At 35.4% G+C, this 26,726-nt stretch overlaps 1 protein-coding gene across 10 annotated transcripts in view; it reads right to left on the bottom strand.

Annotated features, from left to right (window-relative positions):
- The window catches only part of ANKS1B (ankyrin repeat and sterile alpha motif domain containing 1B), a 432,033-nt gene that overhangs the window by 293,886 nt on the left and 111,421 nt on the right, over positions 1 to 26,726 (bottom strand). For all 10 annotated transcript variants that reach the window (XM_051612894.1, XM_051612912.1, XM_051612951.1 and 7 more), the window contains one exon: positions 10,007 to 10,172. In XM_051612894.1, coding sequence (XP_051468854.1) covers positions 10,007 to 10,172 — 166 coding nt within the window. The remainder of the gene's footprint in view (positions 1 to 10,006; positions 10,173 to 26,726) is intronic.

Below are 26,726 nucleotides of genomic sequence, written 5' to 3'. Positions count from 1 at the left end.
AGTAGAAAAGTTTAGTTAAAAATTCATAGAACATATCATATGGTCATGAAAAAGTGAGTTCCCAGTAGAACATAATTAAAAGTACTGAAATATTAAATACAGAAACTAAATTTTTTTCAGCATTACCACAATTACATTGTTATTTACTGGACAAGTAAAGATAGCAGAAAAAGGGTATGATTTTTTATCTTATCAGATAGTATTTCAGATCAGATTCAGGTCAATGCTGAAATAAAATTATTAGTGTACATATTCAGGTTTTTTTAATTGATATAAGCTAAAATCATAGCCCAACTTTGATGAGTTCATCACAAAAAAAAAGTAATTCTCCTACAGATTGTCAGTCAGAAGGACCAGCAAAACTTTTTCAGTTTGGCTGTGAGTCGAGGAAGGAGTGATTGCTATGCTAGCCCTACTAGCTCTGTAGAAAAGAGACCAAGGTTAGTAATTGCCTTCATATCAAAGCCAGTGACTCTTCTCTACAAGATCTGAAAAAGCACAGTAACTGTGGCAGGAGATGATCCCTACAGAGAAGAAAGGATGGAAAGCAGGCAGGGGTGAGCCGGCAGAGCTATGACCCAAAGACCTCAGTACCTGCCTGTTAGCAGAGCCACCAAGCTGATGGGTGAATGCAGTGTACAGCTGGTCATGAATCATTTGACAAATGGTTTGCAACATATAAAAACTGATTAATCCAAACTGATTTTCTTGGGGAAATGCATCCTTTGCTGGATATTTTAATCAGAAATAACCTTCAGAGCAAGATGGAAGTCCTGGTGTGTGTTTGCAAGAAAGACTGAAGGGGGAAAAAAAGGACAAAGACTGCCAGGCAGGTATCCCACATAGCTGATCTTTTGATCACTCAGTTCATGGATCCTGCTGTAGCTCAGCCCTATTCTGACACAGCAGAGCAGGGATTGAATTAATGTATCTATTCTGACAGGGAGCTGGGATGCAGACTGGATGAGAAACATGGGCCCAGCATTGAATAGCATCCTCACATCCAGTGACACGCACTTTATAGCCAGGTGCTTAGGGCTCTCAGTTTGATCCCTCACATCCCAGGTAAGTGCCCTGATATGGAACACAGAAATAAAAGGGATTGCTCAAGCCATCAAATCTAAGACCTAACTTGAAGGCAGTCACATAATAATAACTGTGCTGCAAGGCACCTGTACACCACACACCTAGTCACCATGTACAGCAAGTCACAAAACATTCCCGAATATACTGTATTAAATTTGCAACATTTAATGCAAAATATGAAAAAAAGCCTGAGAAAATACACAAGGAGCAGGAGAGTCAGGAACATGGTTAATGTGATAATATTTTACAGCTGCTGAGAATGTCTAGATGATCCTACGGTATGTATATTGAAGTGTCTAATAATGGATCATTCAGAGTTGAGCAGCTTTATAATCTGAAATTGAGAGATCAGAGAAATTCATCTTCCACATACAACAGCTGAGTTCTTTGTGATTCAAGACATAATGCACTTCCTGTTACACCTGCAGTGTTTCTAAAAAAACAGTTCAGCTTTTTTTTATAGTACTTGAGCTTGATTGCATTATAGACATTAGCCAAGTGACGCACTGACTCCTGAGAACTGGATATCTCAAATTTTAGGACTCAGTTTCATCCTAATGCAAAATAGGACAATATGGAAAGCCTTAAGTGTAACAGAATAAAAACTACGAAGTCAAGACAACCAATTCCCAACTTCCAATACAGAATAAGACTCAACTTGAAAAGCTTTGTAGAAAACTCAGTTTAAGGTTTGTAGAAAATTCACAGGTGCACCAGGAGACACGCAATATTAGCTAAATGCCAAGTGAAGATCTCCATGCAGTGCTATACCCATTATGCAAGCTTATATTCCTCTAGAATACACCAGATCCATGTAAAACGTAAACAAATGAATAGTAAGATGAAGCTTTACTATTACCACAAATATAAGCAATTGGATGAGGTTTATAGTAATATTATTCTTCATATATCTATAAATTGCTGCCACTTATAAAAGGTACTGTCACTTACATCTGCTCAATTATAAAACAATGTCAGGAGCATTTTGAAGCATATGATTACTTACAAGAATGGAGTATGTTGTACATGGTCTATGTATATGTCAGCCCTGACACCAAAGTGTGTGCTAAGGATGCTGCAACAAAGTCATCTGACCAAGAAAAACTCAAATCCTTCTAAATAATGTCTGCTTATGGGCTTTAAAATGCAAAATACCTCCAAATAATTGTGTTCATTTGAATTTTTGCCTTGATTTGAAAAAGAGGTTTTGTCTGACAGCATGCAGTCAAGTGCATAATGAGATCATTCTAGATGGTAATCACACCAGGATGGATGAAGCAGAGTTGGACAGAATGCATGCACTTTAATGAGCACTCATTTGCAAAAATTGCCCAAAACTCCAGCAAAAACTAATGTTTTTTCCGCTGTACTTTAACAAAAAGTAATAAAAAGTCATGAATCATCAGAAGAATGTTTAACACATGTCAAGCAGCAGCTTTTTGCTCTCACTTTGCAGAGAAAATATAGGCTAGTTAACACTAAGGAACATAAACATATTTTCCGGAACATACTGGATAGGTGGAGACCTGCATCTATTTTGATAATGAACTGGTCACATGGTATCAGTCATTCCCATGTGCTTTAGCTTCAGAAATGACAGAGTATTTTTAAGAATAATATTTCATTGTTAAGGATGTTATCAGAGATGTTATCCAGGGGATCATATGATGGGGAGCAATTATCTTAATTATACACTAAAAACCTCTTAGACGCATGATCAGGTTGTAAAGAAAAGTAGATTAGAGCTGCAATACGTAATAATTGATGTGACTTGTGCAACCTCAATTCAGCCTCCTATGCTTATGCATTCTGAAGAAGTCCTTAGTTACTATTATAATGCTGTGTCTCCACAAGAACTGCTGCATCAAGGACATACAGGATATAAATGAACAAAGGAAGAAACCAAATTTTGGCACAGTACTCTAGAAATGTGGCAGGAAAAATAACATTATAAACCAACAGATATGCAAAAGATTTTTTCCTAAATATCAAACAGAAGTTTATCTGAAAATATGCTTATACTAAATTTTCCATTGGAAATGTTAAATATGAGTGACTAAAGCTAGGAAATGTTAGTCAACAGATCTATTTAATTGTATTCAAGAGTTAAAAAAGATCTGGCAAGAAGCTATCTCAACAAATTATACTCTTTCTTAATAGCACTCAGAATAATTATAAGATTTGAGAAGACTAAAAGAAAGCTAATGAAGTAACCTTGGTAGTTATAGGCTTTCAGGCTGACATCAGCAATAGTGGAATGGCTGATATGGATCACCATTAATAATAAATGATAGGGACACAGTCACACAAATTAGCATTGCTTTCAAGAAACTGGATCTTATTAGTTAACCTGTTTTTAAAAGAAAGTAGAAGTTGTTTTTTTTAATACAAGTAAAAAGAGTTAATTTGATATTCACTTCTATAATACATTTGAGTTATTATTACATTTGGGTTATTACAATTCATCAAAGTAGTCTACGTTTGCAATTGAGATAATTTTAAAAATTTAATAACTAATGATTCCAGATGCAAGTGTGTGAAAAGTATCCACTGTATGTATCACTCCCTTGCTCATTACAGACTACCCAAATGGCAAAAAAGGTAACAGTTTTACCCATCTTTATCCTACAAATGCCTCTGGGAGGAGGGTCAACAAGCCTGTAAAACCTCGTTGCTCTTAATGCTCTTTGTTGGGATTCTGAAAGCTTCCAGTTACATGAATCAGCCCAGAAAGCACAACACAAGTATGACACAAGAAACAGCGATCACTGAATGTTTCCACTGCCTGCTTCTCAGTTTGTGATACTGAAGTTATATTTTTGCTTTGCTGGATAAATTCTGCTTTCATTAAAAGGTAGGAAGGGAAATTAAACAAAGAAGCAGGACTTTTTTTATTCCCAACACAATACAGAATAATTATTTAGCATAGTGCTTTGCAGCTAAGAGTCTGCCACTCAAGTGATGGTGAAATAGAAGGATTTCAATTTTCTGTTTTCAATTTTCTGAACAGAATCACTAGGTTAATAACACCTGTCAACACAGAACCAAAACCACAGGTGAACTGTGCTACTCTAAGAGGTATAGTACTAAAAAAGCGAATACAAAGCATCCTAATTGTACTCCAAGAGCTATGATAGCAACATCAGAAATAAAGAAAATGGGTATGAAAATGTCATTATGATAAAACAGAACTCCCAAGCTGCCCATATTTTGGGGATTTGTACTTAGAGAAAACAAAAATAATTTTAAAATGCCAAAAAATATTTTCAGACATCTTTAATTTTATATTGTTGAAAGGTGCTTAAAATTAGCACTAGCTGTACTGAAGAACACAAAATGCACTATAGAAGAGCTACTGTATATTTTGTTCTTCCATCAGCACTCCCTTAACCTTTATAATACCACATGAAATTAAAAAATCCAATCTGCAAACATGCTAGTGCATTAGACAAAACTGCTTCTGATAAGAACTGTGCACTCTATGCTGTGGCAGGAGGAATGACAAATAAGAAATGTGTCATCACTGAAACTCAGTCAGGAGAAGGTTAGTTTGGTTTCCAACACACTGTGTTCTGGCAAAGATTTGTATCTTGAAGTTCTGAATGTGATCCTAACATCTTTATAAATTAACCTGTTTAAACAATTAAATCAAGGAATACTGTACTGTAGTAGAATTCTCTCCAATTAGCTCAGACATCGGTTAAAGGAAGTCAAAGAGCAGCAAAAATATATGTATAGGTCCTACAACTAAGGCTGGGCATTATATTTCAATATGGATAATTTATCAACTGGAAAATACAACTGAAAATTGATGATTTTCAAATTTCCTCTTAAAGCATATTTCACTAAAAAGCTGGTAAATAAACAGCAAAACAAAAAAAAGCAGTTTTGGTGAGTGGACTTCAGAAGGGTTAATCCATAATCCTTCAGATCAATTATAGTTTCAAAATTATGAAGCACAAATGACTAAGGCCAGCCTCTTAAATTTCCATTCATCCAAGTAATTTTGTGTATCTGGCAGTGTAATGGTTCCTTCTTGTGGCCACTTTGCCCTGGTATGCTTATAGTTAGAAAACAACTGAACAAAAGTGAAGTTATAAATTCATTAAACAATAGGAGATCCATTTGGTATCTTAATCATGATTTAATTTTGATTAAAATATTATCACAGTTAGGCTGTTTTGCAATTCAAGTTTCTAAAGAACTGTGTCCTAGGTATCTGTAGGAGATTGCTTCATTGACACACTGTTATATAGTAGACACAAGAATGCAAGCAGAGGTGAGCTGACTCACTGGCTACAAATTTTCAGGTAAATTTTCACTGTAATGATAGGACAGAGATACCAGGCTCAAAAAGCAAAAAAATCCTAATGTTGCAGTAGGTAGGGCAGCCTGGGGACTGCTCGCTATGCTGTAATAATTCAGTGTCAAGATTTTTATTTTATTTTTATTTTCCCTGCTGTGATTATAAGGCTATAGGAAAAAGGTATCATTAATATCATATATAATATAGTATGGTCCTCATTCCAGGCTACTAACACTTACATGCAATTTTATTTTTTTTTACAAATTTTTTAAATAGCAAAACCATCGTGACTGACAACAGCAAGATTTTTCCAAAGTACATTTAGCTGGGTAGAGGATCAGCTGCTAACATGTCTCTTCCTTTATGTTTCAACTCCTTGCTTGCCTGCTACAGGTGAGTGGTAACACATCACATATCTAAGGACATTTTTCTCCCCTTGACAGAAGGGAACATCTTTGACAGAAGTTACATCTTTGATGTAATTGGGAACTCAGAGATATCTTTAAAATTGCTGGCTTGGGAATTGCTGACTGTGTTGTGGCTGAGAGCTCAGCATAAGGGAAGCCCCTCAGTATTTACCTTAGTTCCCAGCTGGATTTTGGAGCCCACATTGAATTCTGCATTGCTACAGCTGAGCTGTTTCAAGTTGAAGATGGCTCACCAAGATCTCTTTGACCTGCAGCCACAGTAAAGTAACAAAACTGGAAAAAATAGGTCTTTGAACTAGAACTCCCTTATCCCAGGCTGATTTTCAAGCAGTTTTTGGACAGCAGTATCTCTTTCTGTTATTGACATGCTGTTAAAACTTCAATCAATCCACATGGACAGATCAGCTTTCCCAAATATGGAATTTTTTTCACCAAATTATTAATGAAAAACAGAGTTTGAAAAGTCCTCTCCAATTCCAAATTATACTCAATGAGACTTAAAAATATTTTAAGTAGAAGTGGGCATGATTCACCATTATTAAAAATTCAGCTTGTAAACTGCAACCTGGTCTCACCCCTAGGGAGCTTCCACAGCAGAAACTACACACACAGACTGAAAGAGAGATGATCTCTCTCATGGATATAGACACATACTTAGCTCCAATGAAAAAAACTCAAACAAACCACATTTATTAACATTTATTGTGTAATGCAGCCTGGATTTCCTTCAACATTTCTGCTAAATAAAGGGTATCACATTATGAGATGTAAGAATGGAGCATGGTACAAAACGTCCAAGCTATCAAGGATGCAAGTTAAGTCTGCAAGGGTCTTCAGCAAAGGCCCAAATGCAGCATGGCGCTGCACCTAAACTTTCTACCAGTATTCTAGACTGATCAAAACCACACTAACTTCATGAAAATGTTTGGCAATGCCTACTCAAGCATAGGAATTATCCAGTGTCTTGAGTTTCAGCCATTTATTGAAATTTTACACATTTTTCCAAAATTATTTGCTGCTACAGTTCACAAAATTTAATTACATTCTGGAGGTCAAAAGGGCAATACTAATGTGTGCCTTATGAATGTATAACATTTCATGGTTATTTTTTAAGGTTAAATATGTCATGTGTTGTTTTTTTTTTAATGGAAGGGTAGTGTAAAAATTAAGATGACTAGTTTAAGGAATGAGGATACTGTTCTGGAATAACGCAACAGAAGCATTAGTAAAATTTATTAAATTATAAATTCATTTATGAAATTAATTTAATGGGATTGATTAATGAAATCTGAAATCCAAATTTCTATTTTACTTATCCCATCAATCTACCACAGAAACAAAGAACAGCTTATCTTGAACTCAGACATACATGCAGCCTTTCTGACTAATAGATCAGTCCCCATTAGAATCAATTGTTTTAACTGCCAACACAAGCCAATGATGTAACTGTTCTTCTTCCTATATAAACCTAATTTCTTGCAAACAGACATTAAGCTCACACAACACAGAATTTCAGAAGTGGAAGTAACAAACTTTATGTCTACTTTTATTTCCTTTCTGTTCTGTTCTCCCTTACATCTAACAGTCCTTTACCTTTGGGTGTTTAAACTTTTCATCCTCTGCTCTTCTCCATGAGTTCAAGAATAAGATTCAGGAAATTAAAATCTATATGAAGAACTACACAGAAGTCACTTTTTTCCCCAGCAGATTAGAGGATGATGACTGGCAAGGTGACTATTCCCTAACTGTTAGTAGTTTACTAGTAGGGCAGATAATAGTTACAACGTGCAACTCTACAGCTTGAAAGGTCAGCCAGAATAACCTTTTCTCTCAAAATAGGAAAGGAGAATTTTCCATGACTAAGTGCAGTCAGTCTAACTTCCACTTCTATGTAGTAGTAATGCCCCAGACAGTGGGGAGAGTCAACTAGGGAGTCCTACCACCTAGGGAAAGGAGACAGACAGGGGCAATTTTATGTTCAAAGTGCTGCCTAGTGCTCTGAAATGAACTTTACACATGACATTGTACAGCAATTTGAAACAATTTTCCAAAAGTCAACATATTTCAGCAATATGAAACCAAGGAAACTCAGGAAAAAATAATGCAAATTAGGTATTTGTTTTAAACTGATCATCTCTGTAATCACACCTAACATATTCAAGCAATAAATCTGTGTGAACTGAAGTGGCAGGCTGACATCCACATACAATTATGTATAGTACTAAGTACCTTATAACTGTGAGTGACATGGTTGATTACATTTGGGCCATTTGTAGTTTAAGATAACAGCCAACATGATTACAGATACAAGCCTGGCTAGTTATCTAACTACTACATTTATAGCTTAAAACAAAACCACATTTTGGAATCTGTTTATCTATACAGCCAAATGTTCTTCCCAATAGAATATCAAGAAAAAGATCACGATGATATATGGAAAACTAAGACAGAAGGAATTACAGTATATTTATATTGCCAATTCACTGACCTTGTTATATTTTATTGAAATGATGGGTATGCAAATGAATGTCCTACAGCTTCCTTGGTTGTCTGGGCCTCTCATACACATCATGTTTAACCATACACAAAACACATTTCCAGATTAAGACCTAAAAATGTCCTTTTGTAGGATCTGTTTTTTTCATACTGATCTTAACAGACTTACTATGCTTATGAAAATGCCTATGTTCAGCAGAGAGCACGCTTCCAAAGCCTGGTATTTTAACTAGCAAAATGTCCATATTTTTATTTATTTTTTTTATATACTAATTACAATGGAAAGCTTTGTAGTTGAGCTCCATTACTATTGAGGCAGATAATGAACTCCCTTGGCCAATTCATGGGGTAGGGGCATGGCAGCCTTCCCACTGCAGTAAGTGTGTTTATGGTAATTAATCAAGTAAGTGTGAAGAAAAGGGATAATTTGGCATTTTCTCCCTTTACTGAACAACAGCCCATAATCTTGTCCTGCACAGTCTGCTAATTTTTCAGATTGTATAAGCCAAAAAAACATCAACAAAGCATCAACAAAGTAAATCTTCAGTTACACAACTAGTCATACTGATGTTTGAGCCACATTCTGGTCCGCTCTGTGCAACTATGCTATAAAGATGCTATTCCATTTTGTGCCACCTCTTAGATCACTGTTCATAACACAAGATCCTTCAAGTTTTCCTTAGCCCAGACTTTATGGAGAGGTGAGAATTATAACCCACTCCACCTCATCTTGCAGACTCCAAAGCTGTATCTTGGTACCTGCCTGAGAGAGCTCTGGCAGTCTCCCAATCCTAGTTCAGCTGTGAAATCAAGAAAGCACTTTCCTTTACACAGACTAGATAGGTAACATGATGTGAGTCAGCAATCATCTGTCATTCTCATATTTACCCTATTATGATTCATAATCAAGATAGCACATGTCAAAATGTCAATTGCCCATTTCAAATAGGTCTGTGATGCTGAGTCATTTGTCCAAGCAGACTCTCAGTCCAACCATGTATAGTGAAATGACTGTGTACTGAAATTCCTGTACCAGATGGTGACTAATGAAGAGTTCAAACAAGGGTAATGGAAGAAAGCATGTAATTTTGGAGAACATAAAGAGAGTCCTTAGAGATAATATGATTCATCTGAATCAGCATAATTCTATTGTTTTCTAACTATTGTAACTCATTGCTGTTCAAACCTGTATGATTCAAACAGTAGTTTTCCAAACTGTCATTTAATATTTCTATAAATTCTTATACACTGTTTCATTTTCCAACACAGAGCAGATCTTCCTTAATGTAACATGGAAATACAGTGAACTTTAGATTTTTAATTAGTTGCGTAATATTGTTGCTAAGCACTTCATTAAAAAACAGACACAGGCTGGTAAATAGACAACTGCAAAAGGCTGGGCTTAAAGAAATTGTATTTCTAACTTGGCTTTTTGCAATCCTCTTGTCTTTATCTAGGAAATTATTTAAATCTCTGCTTTGTTTTTCCTTCTACAACATTTTGATATTAATCTTCATTCTGATATTAAGCTCTTATGCTAGCTAATGGAAGACTGTAATCATGCTGTGATAAGCAAACAGAGTATTGTATTCTTAAAAATATAAACCTCTACCTTCTATAAATAATTTAAAACCTTCTAGAATGTTACACTTACACCAAAGACTATGTAAAGTATTATTTGGTGATTTACCTGGTCTTGAGGAAGGAACTCTTGCTATCTCTAGGGAACAAGGTTTTTTGGTCACTGCTATGTCTATCGAATCACAAAGACTGCTATCATTTTCTGAAGGAACTGCATCCAGAGGTACAGAGGATATTGCTTCCAATGCATAACCTCTCTTCTTTGAATAAGATTCCTGAAATGCAAAAATTTAAGTAGGTAAGAGAGATATTTCTCAGATGACACAGGAAAAGAACCAGGTTCAATAACACTGGCTAGCAGGGTTTATAATTCAGCAAATTAAATACTACCTTCTGCTGAAATCCAAATTTGATCAGACTGGAAGAATTACTTGCATGCTACAGGATAACATTTCATGTTTCTTTTTCTGTTTTTTCTGTAATACAGTTCTTGTTTATCTACAGAAAAGGCTTTATTCATCAAACTTTGTATTTTGCAAAAGCTCCAACATAATTGGTCTTGCCATACCTGCTTTGCTGAGTTCTAATTCAGGGGATGTCTCTTACTCAGTTCTTTTTAATTACATATTTATTCATTTTTTTAATTAAATCTCATTAAAGTGACAATTACATTAACCACTGCAATTACTTTCTCTTTGGGGATGGTTTTACAATATGTTTGTGTAAGAAAGCTAAAGATATGCCATCCACATTTTGATGGCAGAATCCCAGGTTGTGAATGAAGATGAATTACTGCTCTATATTCCCGTGAACAGCAATAAAGTTGCAAGGTCCCCTAACAGTGGTACATAGTGAATACTGAATTTCCATCATTAGCAAATGCTGACAGACGGAAAAAAGGAATTAGTCAGAAGTTTTGCTGGTACACTAAATTGTCCAATCAAGCAGTCTGTCTCTGCTTTAGAACATGAATAAGAAGATAACATGCAGTTTCACCAGAGTTTCTTGATTTATTTAATTTTTAATCCCGGCAGAAAGCAATTGCATGGGCAAAGACAAACATCCACATTTTTCTTACATTGGACACATGGATGCCTGGGAGCATCAAGCACCACACATACATCAAATACAATATAATAAAATGCAAAGGGCCAGAAAGCACCCTGACAGTTCAAAATTGTCATAACACTACGCAAAAAATTACTGATGAATGTGATGAAGATCACAGGATGTGGAATAATAGTTTATTCAACAAGGACTCATATTGCCTAAGGCAAAGTATGGCTATAGGTAACAGGTCCTTTTTCAGGTAAACAATTTGTAGTGTCAGTGAATCACTACACTACTGAACTCTTTTGCAGTTTTTCCTGCTCATTGTGTTGTGACCTGAGAGTTCATAATCTGATGACAATTCAATGCCTCTCAAAGGACAGGGTTAATATGGCAACAGGAGCTCCACTCCAAAATTTTACTTGATTACTTCAGTAGAACCAAATTTTAAATGCCATCTGGGTTAACTGACCACTGAATAAAGAACTTAAAATGAATACTGGAAATAGTTAATGGGAAAAATCTTAATAAATAAAACAAACAAAATACTAACAAACCTTTATAATAATAATAAAAAAGAGTATGTACTAACAAATGATACAAACTTAGTGGTCAGTGCTCAAAAACATGCCTAAAAGAGGAACGTGATTGCATCTCTACCTCTTTTACCCTTTCCTTTTTATGTCTAGTGAGAGTATGAGCTCTCTGCATTAGCAGTTTTACTGCTATATACTAATAGAAACTAGTTTCAGCTAATGGACTCTAAAGACATAGCAAGGAATTGAAAAATATAAGTGGGCTCACAGCAGCTTCAGATACAGCTTTTTAAACTTAATCCATCTCATTCCTTAAGTTAATAGAAAATTATTCCTGCAGTCCATATCCTGTAAAAACAAAAAAAAACAAAAAAACCCAAAACAAACAAACAAACAAAAAAAACCCCACCACTTTTTTACGGTTAACTTTATATTATACTCCTGGAAAATATTTCTCCCTAGACTGCACTGTGTAATGTGGAGAAATCAAAGCTGCTGAAGTGAAACTGCAGGACAAGACGAAGATTCCTTCCTACCTTGAAAAAAAAAAATTCTACTTTGTCCATTTAAGTTTGCTGTAAAAAGACAGAGGCAAAAATTTATGCCACAAAGCAATGACTAAAACAGAAGACTTAAGTTTAATCCTTGTACATGCAAGTTCTGCAAGAGTAAGTCAGAATGCCAAAACCTTAGTAATAGTAAATCTGCCCAGAGAAGCCCATGAAGAAATACTGCAGCCTTTAAAATTGCCAACAAACACCAAAGTGAAATGCCACTGAGCCCCTGAATTCAGCTACAGAAGAAAAACTGTTAACAATTGATATACGAAACATAAGAATAGACATTGGCTCTTTATGTCACCCAATATCATATCTACAAAGGCAGCCAACAGGGCTGGCCCAGAGAACAGTGAGACCAGCACAAGACCAGCACAACACTAGCACAAGCACATAGCTGTGCTTCTCCTACAACCCTTTGAGGTTCCCACAATTCATAATCAAAAGGTGATGATTTTGTTTTGTATGTCACCAATCAGACTCTCTAAAGTTACCCTCTCACGTTGCCTTTAGAACAAGTATCACTTTTTACGGTTTGCATGCACCCCATTTTGTTTTTAGCTATCTCATGAAGTCTGATATTCCTGACTCTTGCACTTTAAAAGGCAAGGAATAGTTGTTCTTGACTTATCCTCTGCTTGTGATTTCACAGACTTCTATTATGCTCTCCGTTGTCCTCTCCATTAGGGACTAAGAAAATCTAATGAGAAAATCTCACCCAGCTGTTCCAGGCTTTTGACCATGCCTGTCACACCTCATCCCTTCAGTCTTCAGTGATGTGATGGGGATCAGATTTTCACATGGCATTCAAGCTGAGTGCTCTCCAAGTATTCATATTGACATACTCATGTTCCCTCTTTTGTACTCTACTCCTTTCCTAATTGCTCTTAATATTCAATGTGATTTTCTGAATGTTATTCAACATTCTGTAATTAACATTGCAAGAATATAAATGTCAGAGAAGAAGAAATAAAAATGATGGTGTTAGTGAGTAAATTGTTGGAATATAAATTACTGACAAGTAAATTCGTCTTAAACCTCCCTGATAAAGCAAGTATGACAATAGTATGCCAAGCAGAACTTAAATAAGTTGGAGCCAAAAAAGAATTACTAATACTTTAAATACCCTGAAATTCTATCAACTGATTAAGTGAAGATGATAAACCCTAATTAAAAAGTGTACGTGTAGCAAAAAAGGTACAAAATTCTCATTGCTAGAGGAAAGCAATGTCAGGTCTTCTGGTTCTGCAAGGTGTTCTCCATTTTGCAAGTACTGAGCATATTCTAGAATAATTTTTAAGCTCTAAACTAATTCAGGTTAGATGTTGGCAGATAACACAAATTTGTCTTTAAGTATCAGGCATCAAGCAATGTAATTCTTCTTTTTTCTAAGACTAAAAGCTCTTCAGCTTTCTTCTCAGTAACACTAGTTCTGTTGTCTCACCTCACCCACTGTAGTAACTACAGTAAACCTACATGTCCTAGATATTTTCACCTGTGTAACAAAACCTTCTAAAGAAATACTGAATAATCCTTAGATCTGAAATAAAAATAATCTGAGTTTAATTTTGTTTAAGTTAGAGATTATTCAATCTTGAATTTCTGTAAACTATTCCAACAAGTTGAAGATTACACATACACATGACTACCACCACCAAGTCAGAATTAGTTCTTATTTGAAATTAAAACTTCATAAAAGTAACGTGCTGGGCTGCCAGTACATTAAATGACTATTTTTGTGGAAAGAATAAAAATATATACACAATAGAACTGAAAGAAAAAAAGAAGTGGGTGAGTCACTGGGAAGGCATTAGAGAACAGTTGCACGTACTGACAAAATATAAATTAGATTTTTGCCTTGTAGAAAGAAATAGCAACACAAGTGAAGTGTAGTCTTGCCTCTAGGAAAGAACAATCCCATGTACCAGAACAGGTTGGGGGCTGACCTGTTGGAGAGCAGTGTAGAAGAAAGGGACCTGGGGGTCCTGGTGGACATGAGGGTGACAATGAGCCAGCAACGTGCCCTTGTGGCTAAGAAGGCCAATGGCATCCCGGGGTGCATTAGAAAGGGTGTGGTTAGTAGGTCAAGAGAAGTTCTGCCCCTCCCTCTACTCTGCCCTGGTGAGGCAGTTCTGAGCCCCTCAGTTCAAGAAGAACAGGGAACTGCCTGAAAGAGTCCAGCTCAGGGCCACAAAGATGATTTAGGTAGTGGAACATCTCCCATTTAAGGAAAGGCTGAGGGAGCTAGGTCTCTTTAGTTTGGAGGAGACTGAGGGGCAACCTCATTCATGTTTATAAATATGCAAAGAGCAAGTGTCAGGAGGACAGAGCCAGGCTCTTCTCAGTGATATCCAATGATAGGACAAGGGGCAACAGGTGCAAGCTGGAGCATAGGTGGTTCCACATAAACATGAGGAAAACCTTTTTCACTGTGAGAGTGACAGGGCACTGGAACAGGCTGCCCAGAGAGGTTATGGAATCTCCTTCCCTGGAGACATTCAAAACACACCTGGATGCATTCCTGTGTGAGCTACTCTAGGTGATCCAGCTCCAGCAGGGGGGTTGGACTAGATCTTTCAAGGTCCCTTCCAATACCTAACATTCTGTGATTCTGTGAATACAAAATTGAAGCTGCAGAGCACATGCCAGGGACAGACCATGGCCCTTAGAGGCCTCCAGCCATGTGGGTCTCTTCTGAGCATATGCTTGATGATACAATACCTGCCATATGTAATCTGAAACCTAAACAGGACAATAAAATCAAAAGGGAGGCTGGGGAGGAGGATGTGATTGTTAACCAGTGGGAATTACTTTGCTTCTAAAATACCTATATGGCATTTGCAAATGGTTATATACAAGTGTGAAACAATATTCCATGAAATCTTCAAAAACTACATGATGTTGAGTTAGGTCTTTTTTTCCATGTTTCTGCCAAGTTTCCAGCTACGTTTGCCTCTGTGTTTGAGGTACTCTTGAGTTCCTTATAAGAATCAATCTGGATGATGTATGCTCAAGGACTGACGTATGAGTGGTATAGACAAATTTGTTTGTATGACCTAAGAATAATATGAAAGAGGCTCAGTAGCATCTGAACTGACATTTGGACAAGAAGACATAATTTGCATTTAACTGAAAACCGTTCATACGGTCTGTTTCCTTTTCTATAGAAATCAGGTCAGCTGAAGTTTTATTACTTCCCTGGAACATGGGACAACATCAGTCAGACATGACTACCAGATGAGTAATAGGAGAAAAACTTTTCTTGAAAGATGAACTGTTGTGCCTCATTCATCACAGTGGTGATCAATGTAAGTATGTTGTGTCTTACCAGGCATTTAACTTATTTATAACTTATAAATTTCAAATCTATGAAAAATTGTCTTCACCTCCTGGAATCTAGGCTATTGACAATTGAAGGCCATGCTGTATCCTGTTATTTGAAAACTCAGTAGATCTGGATTTGCTTAAGTCTCTCTTTTGATCTATGACATCCTTGTCTTTAAATACAAGCTATCCTCACAATTTATGTAAGACACCTAATAAAAATCACAAAGCTAAGAAGAAATAGTTATTTTAGCCCTAAGACACTTATTTTAGAAAGCATGGGGAGAAGGAATGCCCCTATGCATATTTACACTTGAAAATATAAGTTAAGAGCAATGGTTTAGAAATAAAATTATTAAGGGCAATTCCAATGGTTTAAAATTACATTTTCAGACAATTGAGACTTTTAAAGAAAACTTTATGGCTACAATGATCATCTGCAAACATAAAAGCATAAGAAGCAAAAGTAAGATACTTAGGGTTTCCTTTCTTCCGAAAGTAAGCCGTAAAGGGGAAATAGTCTCAAAAGGTAGAAAGGAAGAATGCAATATATCTGTCATCTTCAGAAAATCTATTTTTCATTTATACAGATAATGAATAAATGCTATTAAATTCTGGCATACTCCTTGAGATCCACCAGGGTATCATATCTCCTCCCCTAGCTTCCTGCATGCCAGAAAACCAGAATGAAGTGGCTCCTCTTCCATCATAGTGGGATACATTCTGCCTAGTTGTCTTTAGAAGAGTACTATGACACTTTTATTAATAAAAATTCAGAGAGTTATTGATCCTAAAGGCTCCATCAACCCAAAGCTGATGATTACCATGAGAGTGAGCAATAGTTATTGCATTTATCCCATTAATGTCATAGAATCATAGAATAGTTTGGCTTGGAAGGGTCCTTTAAAGGTCTTCTAGTCAAACTCCCCCTGCACTGAGCAGGGACATCCTTCAGCTAGATCAAGTTGCTCGGAGCCCAGTCCAACCTGACCTCAAGTGATTCAAGGGACTGGGCATCTGCCACCTCTCTGGGCAACATGTGCGAGTGTTTCACCACCCTCCTTATAAAAAATTTCCTCCTCATATCTATTCTGAATGTATTTATAATCAAACATATTTCTTGATGTTTGTAAACAGTCTGTTGTATAACAATGTTGGATTGGGATGCTTCACACTGAAATATTGATGTTAAGTAGCTAACAGTTGCTCAGAGGAATAAAGAATTCAAGCAAGAAAGAAGCCCTGACCAGTGACTGAAAATAATTCAGATAGTTTTTTTGACAGGCAGCAAGGCAGTGAGGAGAATGCCCAAACCTGAAGGGTGTTTTGTGAATTTGTCACAATAATGTGCTGAGCAAAAACAACTGAAAGTATTTTCTATGTCATCATAACCAAGAAACAGAATTAAATGGTAAAATATGTATTTCGGCTACCTCTCCAATTAAAGAAAGCAGGAATATTATTATAATTTTATGGCTATATTTTACTAATAATTTAACCAAAGTAATATTTATAGTATCGTGTAATTAGAATAATTTTTCATGAGTCAGGCTATGATAAATGTTCATTGTTATGGCAACTAGAAACACTTGAATATGTAATTTGTCATAGAACAGATAATAAGGTTCACTTCCTGATATATTACAGAATCCAGAAAATCCCCAATAATGTCAATTATGGGTAATGACACTGGAGGTTCTACTCTGGTCTGGGTGTTCAAAATATAGATTTTCTCTTTTACTCTTTCACCAAGCACCTGAAACAGTGAGTTTGCTGTTGTAGGAATAACACATGTAAAAAGTTACCCAAAATAATTTTTTCCCACCAGCACCTGAAACAGCCATTGTTAGTAAGTTTTAGTAAGACTTCCACAGAGCTGTGAACAACATTATTTTTAAAAAACATGCTAAGTTGTTGTCCTGTATATTTATATTGCTTGAAATGTAAAGAAGATGCGTAATTTTTCAGAAACCCTAAAAAAAAAAAGTTTAATCAGCTTTATCAAACTTTGTGTTTGAGGAAAAATTAGCATTATTTACATGGCACCCCAAATGTGGGTTTATCCTCTCATTTTCAAATGCATATTTTCATATATGCTGTTTAGAATTTAAAATTTTGTATGAAAACTCTACAGATGTCAATCCCTGAAAGCTAAAGGTCCTTACAGAGCTAGCTAATGTAGCCTGAAATATGTCTGAAAATATGGTAAATTGTGAGCATGAGTGCAGCTTTAACCTCAGCAGCAGAAACATATAACTGTATTTTATGCTGAGTTTTCATAATTCTATCTGGCAGATAATCAGAATTTCAAATGAAGTTATATTGTTGTAGTCATGTTACAAGCTTTCCCATGTGTACAACACAGGCCATGGAAAAGAGCAGATGTTTCCTCTAATAAATTACTCAGTGTGACAAAGAATATACTGCGAGTCTACATAATCTGGTTTATGCAAATGCTAATGGTGGTATGTGGCAATGTAATATAATACAGTAACTGCTCTAATAAATGATTTTTAGTTTAGCTGAACAAAACGCAATTACTAACTAGAAAGTAATTTCCAGGTTAAATAGCCTCCTTTAAACACAAAACCATGTCGTTTTAAAATATCAAGATATAGAAAAATGCCTATTTAAAATAAAGGCTGTAATAAAAAAAAAAAAAATTAGCTGAAACATCAGCTCCATGGAAACAATACTTCTCCGCCAGTTGCATATGCTCTAATACCAAGGTTTCAAACACACACACACAAATCAGTTAGCTCAATTTGTGGGGCAAATTTTAGTAAACTAAAGAAATTTGAATGAAAAAAAAAAAGAATATAATACTATGCATTATTAAGAATTACAATAAAACCACTGATTACTATTTGTACAAGTATTCAGATATAATTTCAGAGTCAGATCTTCATATACGAAGGAGATCCCATACTAAGTTATTTTCAAACAACACTTTCTCTAGTAAGAGATACAATAATTCATTGGAAACTGAGAAGTTTGGGCCAGAAGATGTCTCAGAAGGTGAATGAGAAGATCAGAAGAGTGTACAGTTTCAAGTGTGTCAGCTTCAACAGTCAAAACACACAGGAGGAAGGCTCTTCTGATGTCTGCTGAGGTTGAAAAAAAGCAACTACTTTCAGCTTTCCCAGAGACTGATAAATACACGTGTACTTTGGCAGGCTCTGGACTTCATTTGCTAACAGCCCAGAGATTTGAAGGAGGTTATGAAGGGACACTTTACACAATGCACAAATATTTGTTACATAACCAGACTTCACTAAAAAGAAAAGAGGGGAGCGGGGGGATGTTTCTTCTTTGTAAATAATAATAAAAAAAGATCACAACAGTTTTACAGAAAAACTGGTAGGTATTTTCCACTTGGGGTTAACGTTTTTGAATGAAATATGCAGAGAAAGACTGAATGTGAATTTATAGATGTGCCTTTGTACCACAAGGGAGTGAACCACTTTTGCTTCTTCTCCCCAGCTGAAAGACTCATAGCCTTGATCCAGCTCTTAAGCAAGTTTTGTCTCCCACTCTACTAAAACTTACCAGTCTTAGGTTTCCAATAGAAGCACCAAACATGAAATAAAAATAATCCTTCCTATTATTAGTGCCAAAACCATAGAAAAATGTTAGATACTTAGAAACCCTGAAGTGGAGTCAGCATTTACTAAACAGCAAATGCAGAAAAAATTAACACACTATGTTAAACAGACAAGCTGAATTTTTTTCACACTTTATAACTTCATTCCCAGTAATTACTATGCTAGTGAATGAAAAATATATGGGTTGCTATGGAGGGGAGAGATGAATTGAACACAACAAAATAGGTCATCTGTGTGAATAGCAATTTTTTACATAAAGCGGAAAAGAACCCTAGAAGTTCAAGCTGGCTTGGTTAGAGGACAGATAACATCACTAAAATATTATGGAAAATATTTTCTTTGAAAAATAAAAGAAAGCTTTACCACTAAAGTGCATTAATCCATTACCTGTTACAAGTAACCTGCACCTTTTTGGGAAATATTCAGTATTCGCCCATCAATTTTGTTCTGAAGTCATGTAAATTATTTCACAAATTTATACAACAGAAACCAATTACTTGATGCCACGCACATGGGATTTAATAGAAGCTACAAATAAACATTTGTTATTTCAGTAAAGGGAATCCCCCCTGCTTAAAACTTTTCTAACTCAATACTGAAGAAATAAAAAACGTAATTATGTTTGGTGTAAAAGTTATTATTGCAAAAGTGTAAGCCAGATCTTTTTAATGGAAACCCCTCCTACACATGCTCCCACAGTAAAACAGTAGAAATACAAAAATGTTTTTCCAAATACTGAAGTTATTGAAAGTCATATTATGAAAAATTAACAAGTTTGTTGAGGATCATTATCTGGTACACAACTGAAGAGAAAATGAGCTACAAAAATCAACAGTGGAAGAACATTTTTGAAATGTCTTTAAATGTCCAAGGATGCATGCAAAGTTCAAAGAAGTTAGTACTTTCTAACTAAATAGGACCAAATAACCTTTGTCTGCAGTAAGCATGGTATTTCAGCAGTGTTAAAACTGAACCTAACAGTAACAGACAATAGGAGGGAAAGTAAATTCATACTGTATGTTTAAATCCATATATTAGAACTGTAAAATAAATTGTCACATTACAAAAGAAGTACACACAACAGTAGTAGACAAATGTTAAGACAGTGTTGTCCATATCCCCTATGTTCTTGAAGAACCCAGCAATTTCCTTTTTTGAATCACATACCAGAACCATAGTTCTGAATGTGCCTCTATAAACTCTGCTGTTTCTTGGCTAAAAGTATGTCAAAACCCACTAACACTCATAACATGGATATATAGTTTGTTGCATACAAAAAGTTCCATCATCCAGTGTATCCTATCATACTGCCTACATAGTTGGCAATTTAATGAGCACTGGCTTGGCCATGTTGAGCTCAATTAGCTAAGACTGAAATAAGAAGACAATGTATCAGCAGTTACCTGCTTCACTACTCATTCCTGAAGGCGAAACATTCAGCTACTAAACACATTACTTCTTATGGCTCTTTAAATACAGAATCCCACCGCTTTATGTCAAAGTTCTACTGCTTTAATTATTACTATAATGATCTCTGTGGTTTTATGATGTATTTATTTATTGCAAATGCTCGGTTGTATTTATTACATAATGGAAACCAAGAAGGTGGAGATGATATAAAATTAAGTGAATAACGATTATAAAGGAAACAATGTCACATTTTCAATGAATTTTAACTTTGAAAACTTCCTATAGGTTCACTGCAAGATTCCAGTTTCAGAGTTTGGCCAGAATTCAGAAATCTTGCCCCAGATTTGTTGTCACAGTAGTTGTATGTAATACTTTTACAGATATTCTTTAATAATACTGTGTGACCTTCATTCATATGCAAACAAACTACGTCAGCATTTCACACAAAAAAAGGCTGTAAAAAGCACACTGAACTCTTTGCCTACTGATACTCTTCTAGGTTTTGATGGAACTAATATATCAATAAATGAGTAACTCATCTTCAAAACAGAGATCTAAATGCTTAAAGATAGCGTGCAGAAGTCATTTAAAACTCACAATCCTTTCATAATTTCACAATGAAGAAACAAAGTTGGCAAGCAAAAGAAATCTGCTACTCAGAAAGTCTGTATGTCGTGTGGAACCACTTAAAGCCAGACAACAAGATATATTTGGCACTCCATCTTTCCTTTTGGGTGAAAAATGAGATGCTAGCCACTTACAATCCACACTATGGTGTCTGCAGTTCTTCACTCATGCAGACCTAATGAGAAATCCTTGTCCTTAGGAGAACAATGTTAAGATAGCTGTCCTTAAGGGGCAGCTCAAAAATTGTTCATGTGTGTTACAATAGAACATTATATTCAATGGAAACAAACAAAAAACAAAAAGATACACTCAATCTGTCCACTTTGGAAGCAGGCAGAAAGGAGTGAAGGAAGGCCTTCTGCTTTGTCAGCTGTGTACCCTTTGTAAGTGTCCTGTTGTTTAATTTCTACCCAAATTCAGCTCAAAAGCTGGACATGTAGTCAAACACATCCCTATGCTTCATTTCTCACACTGGCTGGCTTCCAGTGGCTTGCTGTTCAAAATAAATGCCATCGATTGAACATCTTCAGAGATGTCCACAATTTCTCATTCATACAGGGGAGCACAGGCACCCAGATGGGTTTCTGAATGAACTTTCTGTTGTCAATATTTGTTCATCACAATGCAAAATCAAGAATTTAATAAAACCAGTCTGAATAAAGCAGATTTTAGGCACCTGTCCACATACACCAGATTATAACAGATTACTCAAAAAGCTTTATATGTATTTAGAACTCAAGTATCTCCTACACATAAAGGCCAATGAGGGAGAAAGGTAGTAGTTTGTAAGTACTTAGACAATTAGGCAGACTTAAACACTGTCTGAGAGTTATGGACTCAATTTTGCTATTTAAAATTAGGTAGAATTAAATAGGGCTTAACATTGCCTAATGATTTTATTTTCTCTCTTCTTTTTCACAGTATAAAATGTTGTGATTAAAAAATGAGGATGCTATAATATAATAGTACCTCCAAAAATAATATAGTCAACTTGACACTGTCAATTTATGAATTTACCTCAGTGTCTCCACATTTAATATCCTTTATGTTGAAAAACTGTAAAATGCCTGGTGGTCTGTTCTGGTTATACAGAGACATAAATAACTTTTCAAAAGCTATCTCACACTTTTTCCAAAGTAACATAAGTATTACCTATAGTATTAGTTTTACTGTTATTTCTTTTTATTATTGTACTATTTTAGTGATCAGGACTGCTTATTGCTCTGGAAAGCGCAAAGAGCGTTTGTATTGTATGGCAATACAAATGATTAACCCCAGCCTAGGTAGAAAACACAAACCACAAAGTTCCTCATCTCCTAGATGAATTGCTTTTCTAAGAGGCCTCAAAGTGAAAAGGCATATTTGACTAGAACTGGCAGATGACATTTTCAAACAATAAAAAAATTCAAAATACCTTATGAGAAAAACATTCATCAATGTACTCTTATGTATTTCCCTTTGATATTTCAAGTATGGACTCTCTTTCACTTCCATTTCATTTTACTTCCAATTCACCAGTTCATCTTAATTATTAATTATTAATAGTGGAAAAATCATAACAATCAGCTTCAGATTTTAAGAAAGTCTTAGCCTTGGACTGGGCTAATATTTTTGTGAACATGCAAGTGTCTCTTGATAAAGTTCTGTATGTACGGAAGTTCAAACACGATTAAGCACATTAATGCTTATTCTGAAGTAGGCTTAAGTTATATGTCAAATGAGGGTTTATCTCATTTTCAGACTCACTGTAATGGGTATGGTTAATAAAAGTTTTCAGTGAAATACAACAGCCAGACATGACATTAAACTCAAGGCATGCAATTTCTTTTGTACAGCAGAAAGGATTCAGTTACAGCCTACAAAATTCTTTTTAAATTCTCAGTTGTTAATCAGGTCTTTTATTTGAAAACAAATAAGGTTCTCTTGATTTTACAAACTTCTCCAGGAACTTGCCCTATGAATCCATGAATTTCCCTATAAATAAAAACTGAAGAAAAAAAAAAAGAGAGAGAGAGAGAGAAAGAGAGAAAGTCCTTCCCAGTTTCCAGTATTAGCTTGCCAGTGGTTTTCAAATATATATACCACCATAATAAAAAACCCAAACAACTCAATACAGAGAAAAAGTTGCCAGACTCAGAAAATATCAAGTATATATAGTAAGAAAATATCAAGTATCTTTAAACAGCCCTTCACAGAACTGTAACCTTGCCACAGCATGACTTAATGGCTCATCCATGTAGTAAATCCCTATCTCCATGCTCAGATCTCACCACCCAACTGATCTCTTAACTCCAGATACCTCAAATACCAGACTTTTTGTCCATAAACTCTTTTCCTCCTGTTATGATCACAGAAACAATAAATACCAAGTATCTATGATGGCTTTTTTCTTTCCCCCCACAAAATGTGATACTGAACAGCAAACCCAGTTTTGTCAGACTAATCAGGAACTTCTACATAATTACACATACTACTTTAATGTTTCTGTTACAATGCTGCAGAAGTTCAAAGACGAAGTTTTTAATACAAAGTTGACCTTCCTTAATGTACAAAACTATTTGCTTTGCAGTCACTGTGCAATTCTATTTTTTTTTTCTTTTCCCCATAATTTGTCAGACAGTATGAAAGCAAACGCATTCCCTGAAAGTGTGTCTTCTGCTTATCATTAAATAGTGAATCACAAAATAACAAAATTTAACATACTTCCATGATTTAAGATCTCCCCAGTTGCTCACTGTGCCATATTTCAGACATGAATGTGAAAGGGTTCAATTTAACTTTAAGTTGACTATCTTTAGTAGTAATTAAATTCCATCTTTAAAACCATTATGGTCATCAATACTTCAAATTATTTGTGACACATATGAACAATTCCAGTACTGTTTGACACTTCTTTAACTCATCCCATTTAATTCTGCTGTTTCATGACCACACCAAGAAACAACACAGACCATTGGTACCCAGGATTTACATGGTGCAGGCCAGGTATAGACATATTTTTACAAACAGTAATTTCTAAACTGAACAAAATTGAGTGAGCCCTAAGTTTTTAAAGAAATTAACTAATCTGAGGTAACATATCTAGCATTTTATAGAGAAGTTTAGAATGTGGATGGTTATATATAATTATATGAAAGAGATCTCTGGAAGTCACTTCATCCAAACTTTCAGTCAAAGCAGAACTATCTTAATAGTCAGATTGCTCTGGGCCTTGTCCAGTCAATTCTGAAAACATCCAAGAATTAATAGATTACAACATCTCTGGTTACATTTCATACCTGTGTAGTGGTGTCTACATTGTGTAACACTAGAAATGTGTTTGCCACAGGACATCTGAAGTCATGGGCAACTAGAAATTGACATTGGCAATTTAGAAGCTACACACAACATAGGCAAGAACAAAATGCTCAGCTTTCCTTCCTTAAAACACAATCAGCAAATGTAGCATAGCACTAGAAGAAGCCACAGTTTTTTATCAATATACTTATTTCTCATCACTGTTCATCAGGGTATAATCATCACCTGCTGATTCTCTCTAGGCAGAATACATATTGCACTTTTCAGCTGCTGCTCCAGTGTGTGGGTGGTGTGTTCTTGAAATTACCAATAAAACTTCAGCTTAATGCAGAATAGACAACACTACAAATCAAGAGTTTAATGGAAATATTTTTTCATAGGTAATACAGCTTTGCTTCTCAACCCCATTTAACTAAACTCATCATTTAATCTACTAAATTAAGAAGAGAAAAAATTATAGTATTTTTCAAAGGTTAGAAACTACAGAAAAATATAGGTAATATAACAATCTTACTCTGGCTAGTCACGTTCCAGATATACTGTGTGCCAAAGTTTTCCTGGCTAACAGAGGTCCTTCCTGGAAAATAATTCTGTCTCTACCATGTTTATATCATCACCTATCAAATTAGTATCTCAACAAACAAGACTGAAGCATAGAATGGCTTGGGCTGTAAGGGACCTTAAAGATCATCTAGTTCCAACCCCTCTGCATGGGCAGGAACACCTCCTTGTTTTCCTCCTCTGTAGCATAAATAAGATAATGTCACAAGCCTTTCTATTTCTAATTTTGGCGAACTTCAACACCAAGTAATATTACCCAAATCTGTTTCTCTACCAGTCTAATTTGAAATGTACTTCCACTAAATACACTGAGAGGTAAAGTTATTAATAAAGCAAAAGATTACACCATTTATTGGGTCCAAGTTGTTAAATTACTTTAGCCAGTAGTTTTCAGCTAAAAATACTTTGGTTTACTTTATGGTGTTTTACTCTGTTTTCATTAAAAAGCAAAGAAGAAATACTGCCTCTTTTATACTCCCTCCTCTGCACCTCAGCTGTTCAAAAAGTTACTGTAACACTGACACTGAGCTTAAAAGAAGAAAATAATTTTTTTAGAGGCAGATCAAAATAGAAGTTCAAAATAGAAGAATGTCAATATGAAAATAAATAATGCCCAATAAATTTCCCAATATTAACATACTCCAGAAAGAGACAACATAGAGTCATACCTTCTCTCTAGAAAGATTATCAGTACAGAGATTTTTTTAGGAATAGACTTGATTTCTATGTCAAAACTGAGTTAGCTCCTTATTTCATTTCATTTGTTTCTCATGTATCCAGAAACATCTTTGTGGCTTTAACCATAATTGTAACATAATAACTTTCAACATCAGGCTTTCCATAGAATAACCTTAACCTGCTTCTACACTATAAACACAACACAAAATTCCTTCCCATTTAAAACTACTTTTCAAAGTTATACAAAAAGATGTGCAGACATGATGATCTTCTAGAAGTCAGACATGAAATATATAAACCTATTAACTGATGGATCAAACTCCAAACTCTAAATATATAGTGTATCTCCTAAAAATGTAGTCAGGAGTCCACTTTCTCTTCCCTCCTTCTAAATAAAAGACATTTTGGGGGAAATTCCTCTTCCACAGAAGAACATGTGACAAAGCTGCTAGAGTTCCTACCTCTAGGAATCCTGGAGTTATATAAGCAAAACATAGATCAGTTTCAAAAGTAAATGGGAAGGTCTAGAAGTTCATTGCTTCTAAGAAGACTACATTTTTTCATTAAGCTAGAAATATAGTCCTTCATTAAATATTTAAGTAAACTTTCCATATCTGTCTCTATTTTTGTAAATAGCCATGCTTCCTGACAGCTGGCACAGGATGATTTATACTTACAGGTTTTTAATCGAACTTCAGTTTTTCCACAGTAACTGCACTGCTCTCTTCACAGATATTACTTTCATTTTTAAAATATTTTTCTTTTCTGGTTGGCCATCACGTCAAGCACAGGGAATAACTGTCAGGTTTTTTAAGTTATAGATACAACACTTAATTCAAGAGGCAGTGTAGTCAAGCTGATCTAGCATCTTCCTACATGAGACACAACTAAACCCACCTTATCTCAAAATTACTTTACATCACAATTAGGAAAATACAGGCATGGCTGGCAAGATTAAGGTGTGCAAATTACTTGCTTTAAACTGGTAATATTGCTGTGATCACACAGGACTCTGAACCACCCATCTCTCTGACACTGCACAGCCCTGTATTTAACTCTCTACATCAGGCTCTGTTTGCCCCTTAGCAAAGAAATTTTCAAATCACACTATACATTCCAAGGAAAATGTGTGTGTATGTGTGTGTATGCATGTGGGTAGTGTTAAACTTTGTAAAATAAATGTA

The sequence above is a fragment of the Apus apus genome, chromosome 1, assembly GCF_020740795.1.
Source record: "Apus apus isolate bApuApu2 chromosome 1, bApuApu2.pri.cur, whole genome shotgun sequence".
Classification (NCBI taxonomy): domain Eukaryota; kingdom Metazoa; phylum Chordata; class Aves; order Apodiformes; family Apodidae; genus Apus; species Apus apus.
Note: the sequence above shows the minus strand (reverse complement) of the source record. Positions and strands in the feature narration are given on the sequence as shown.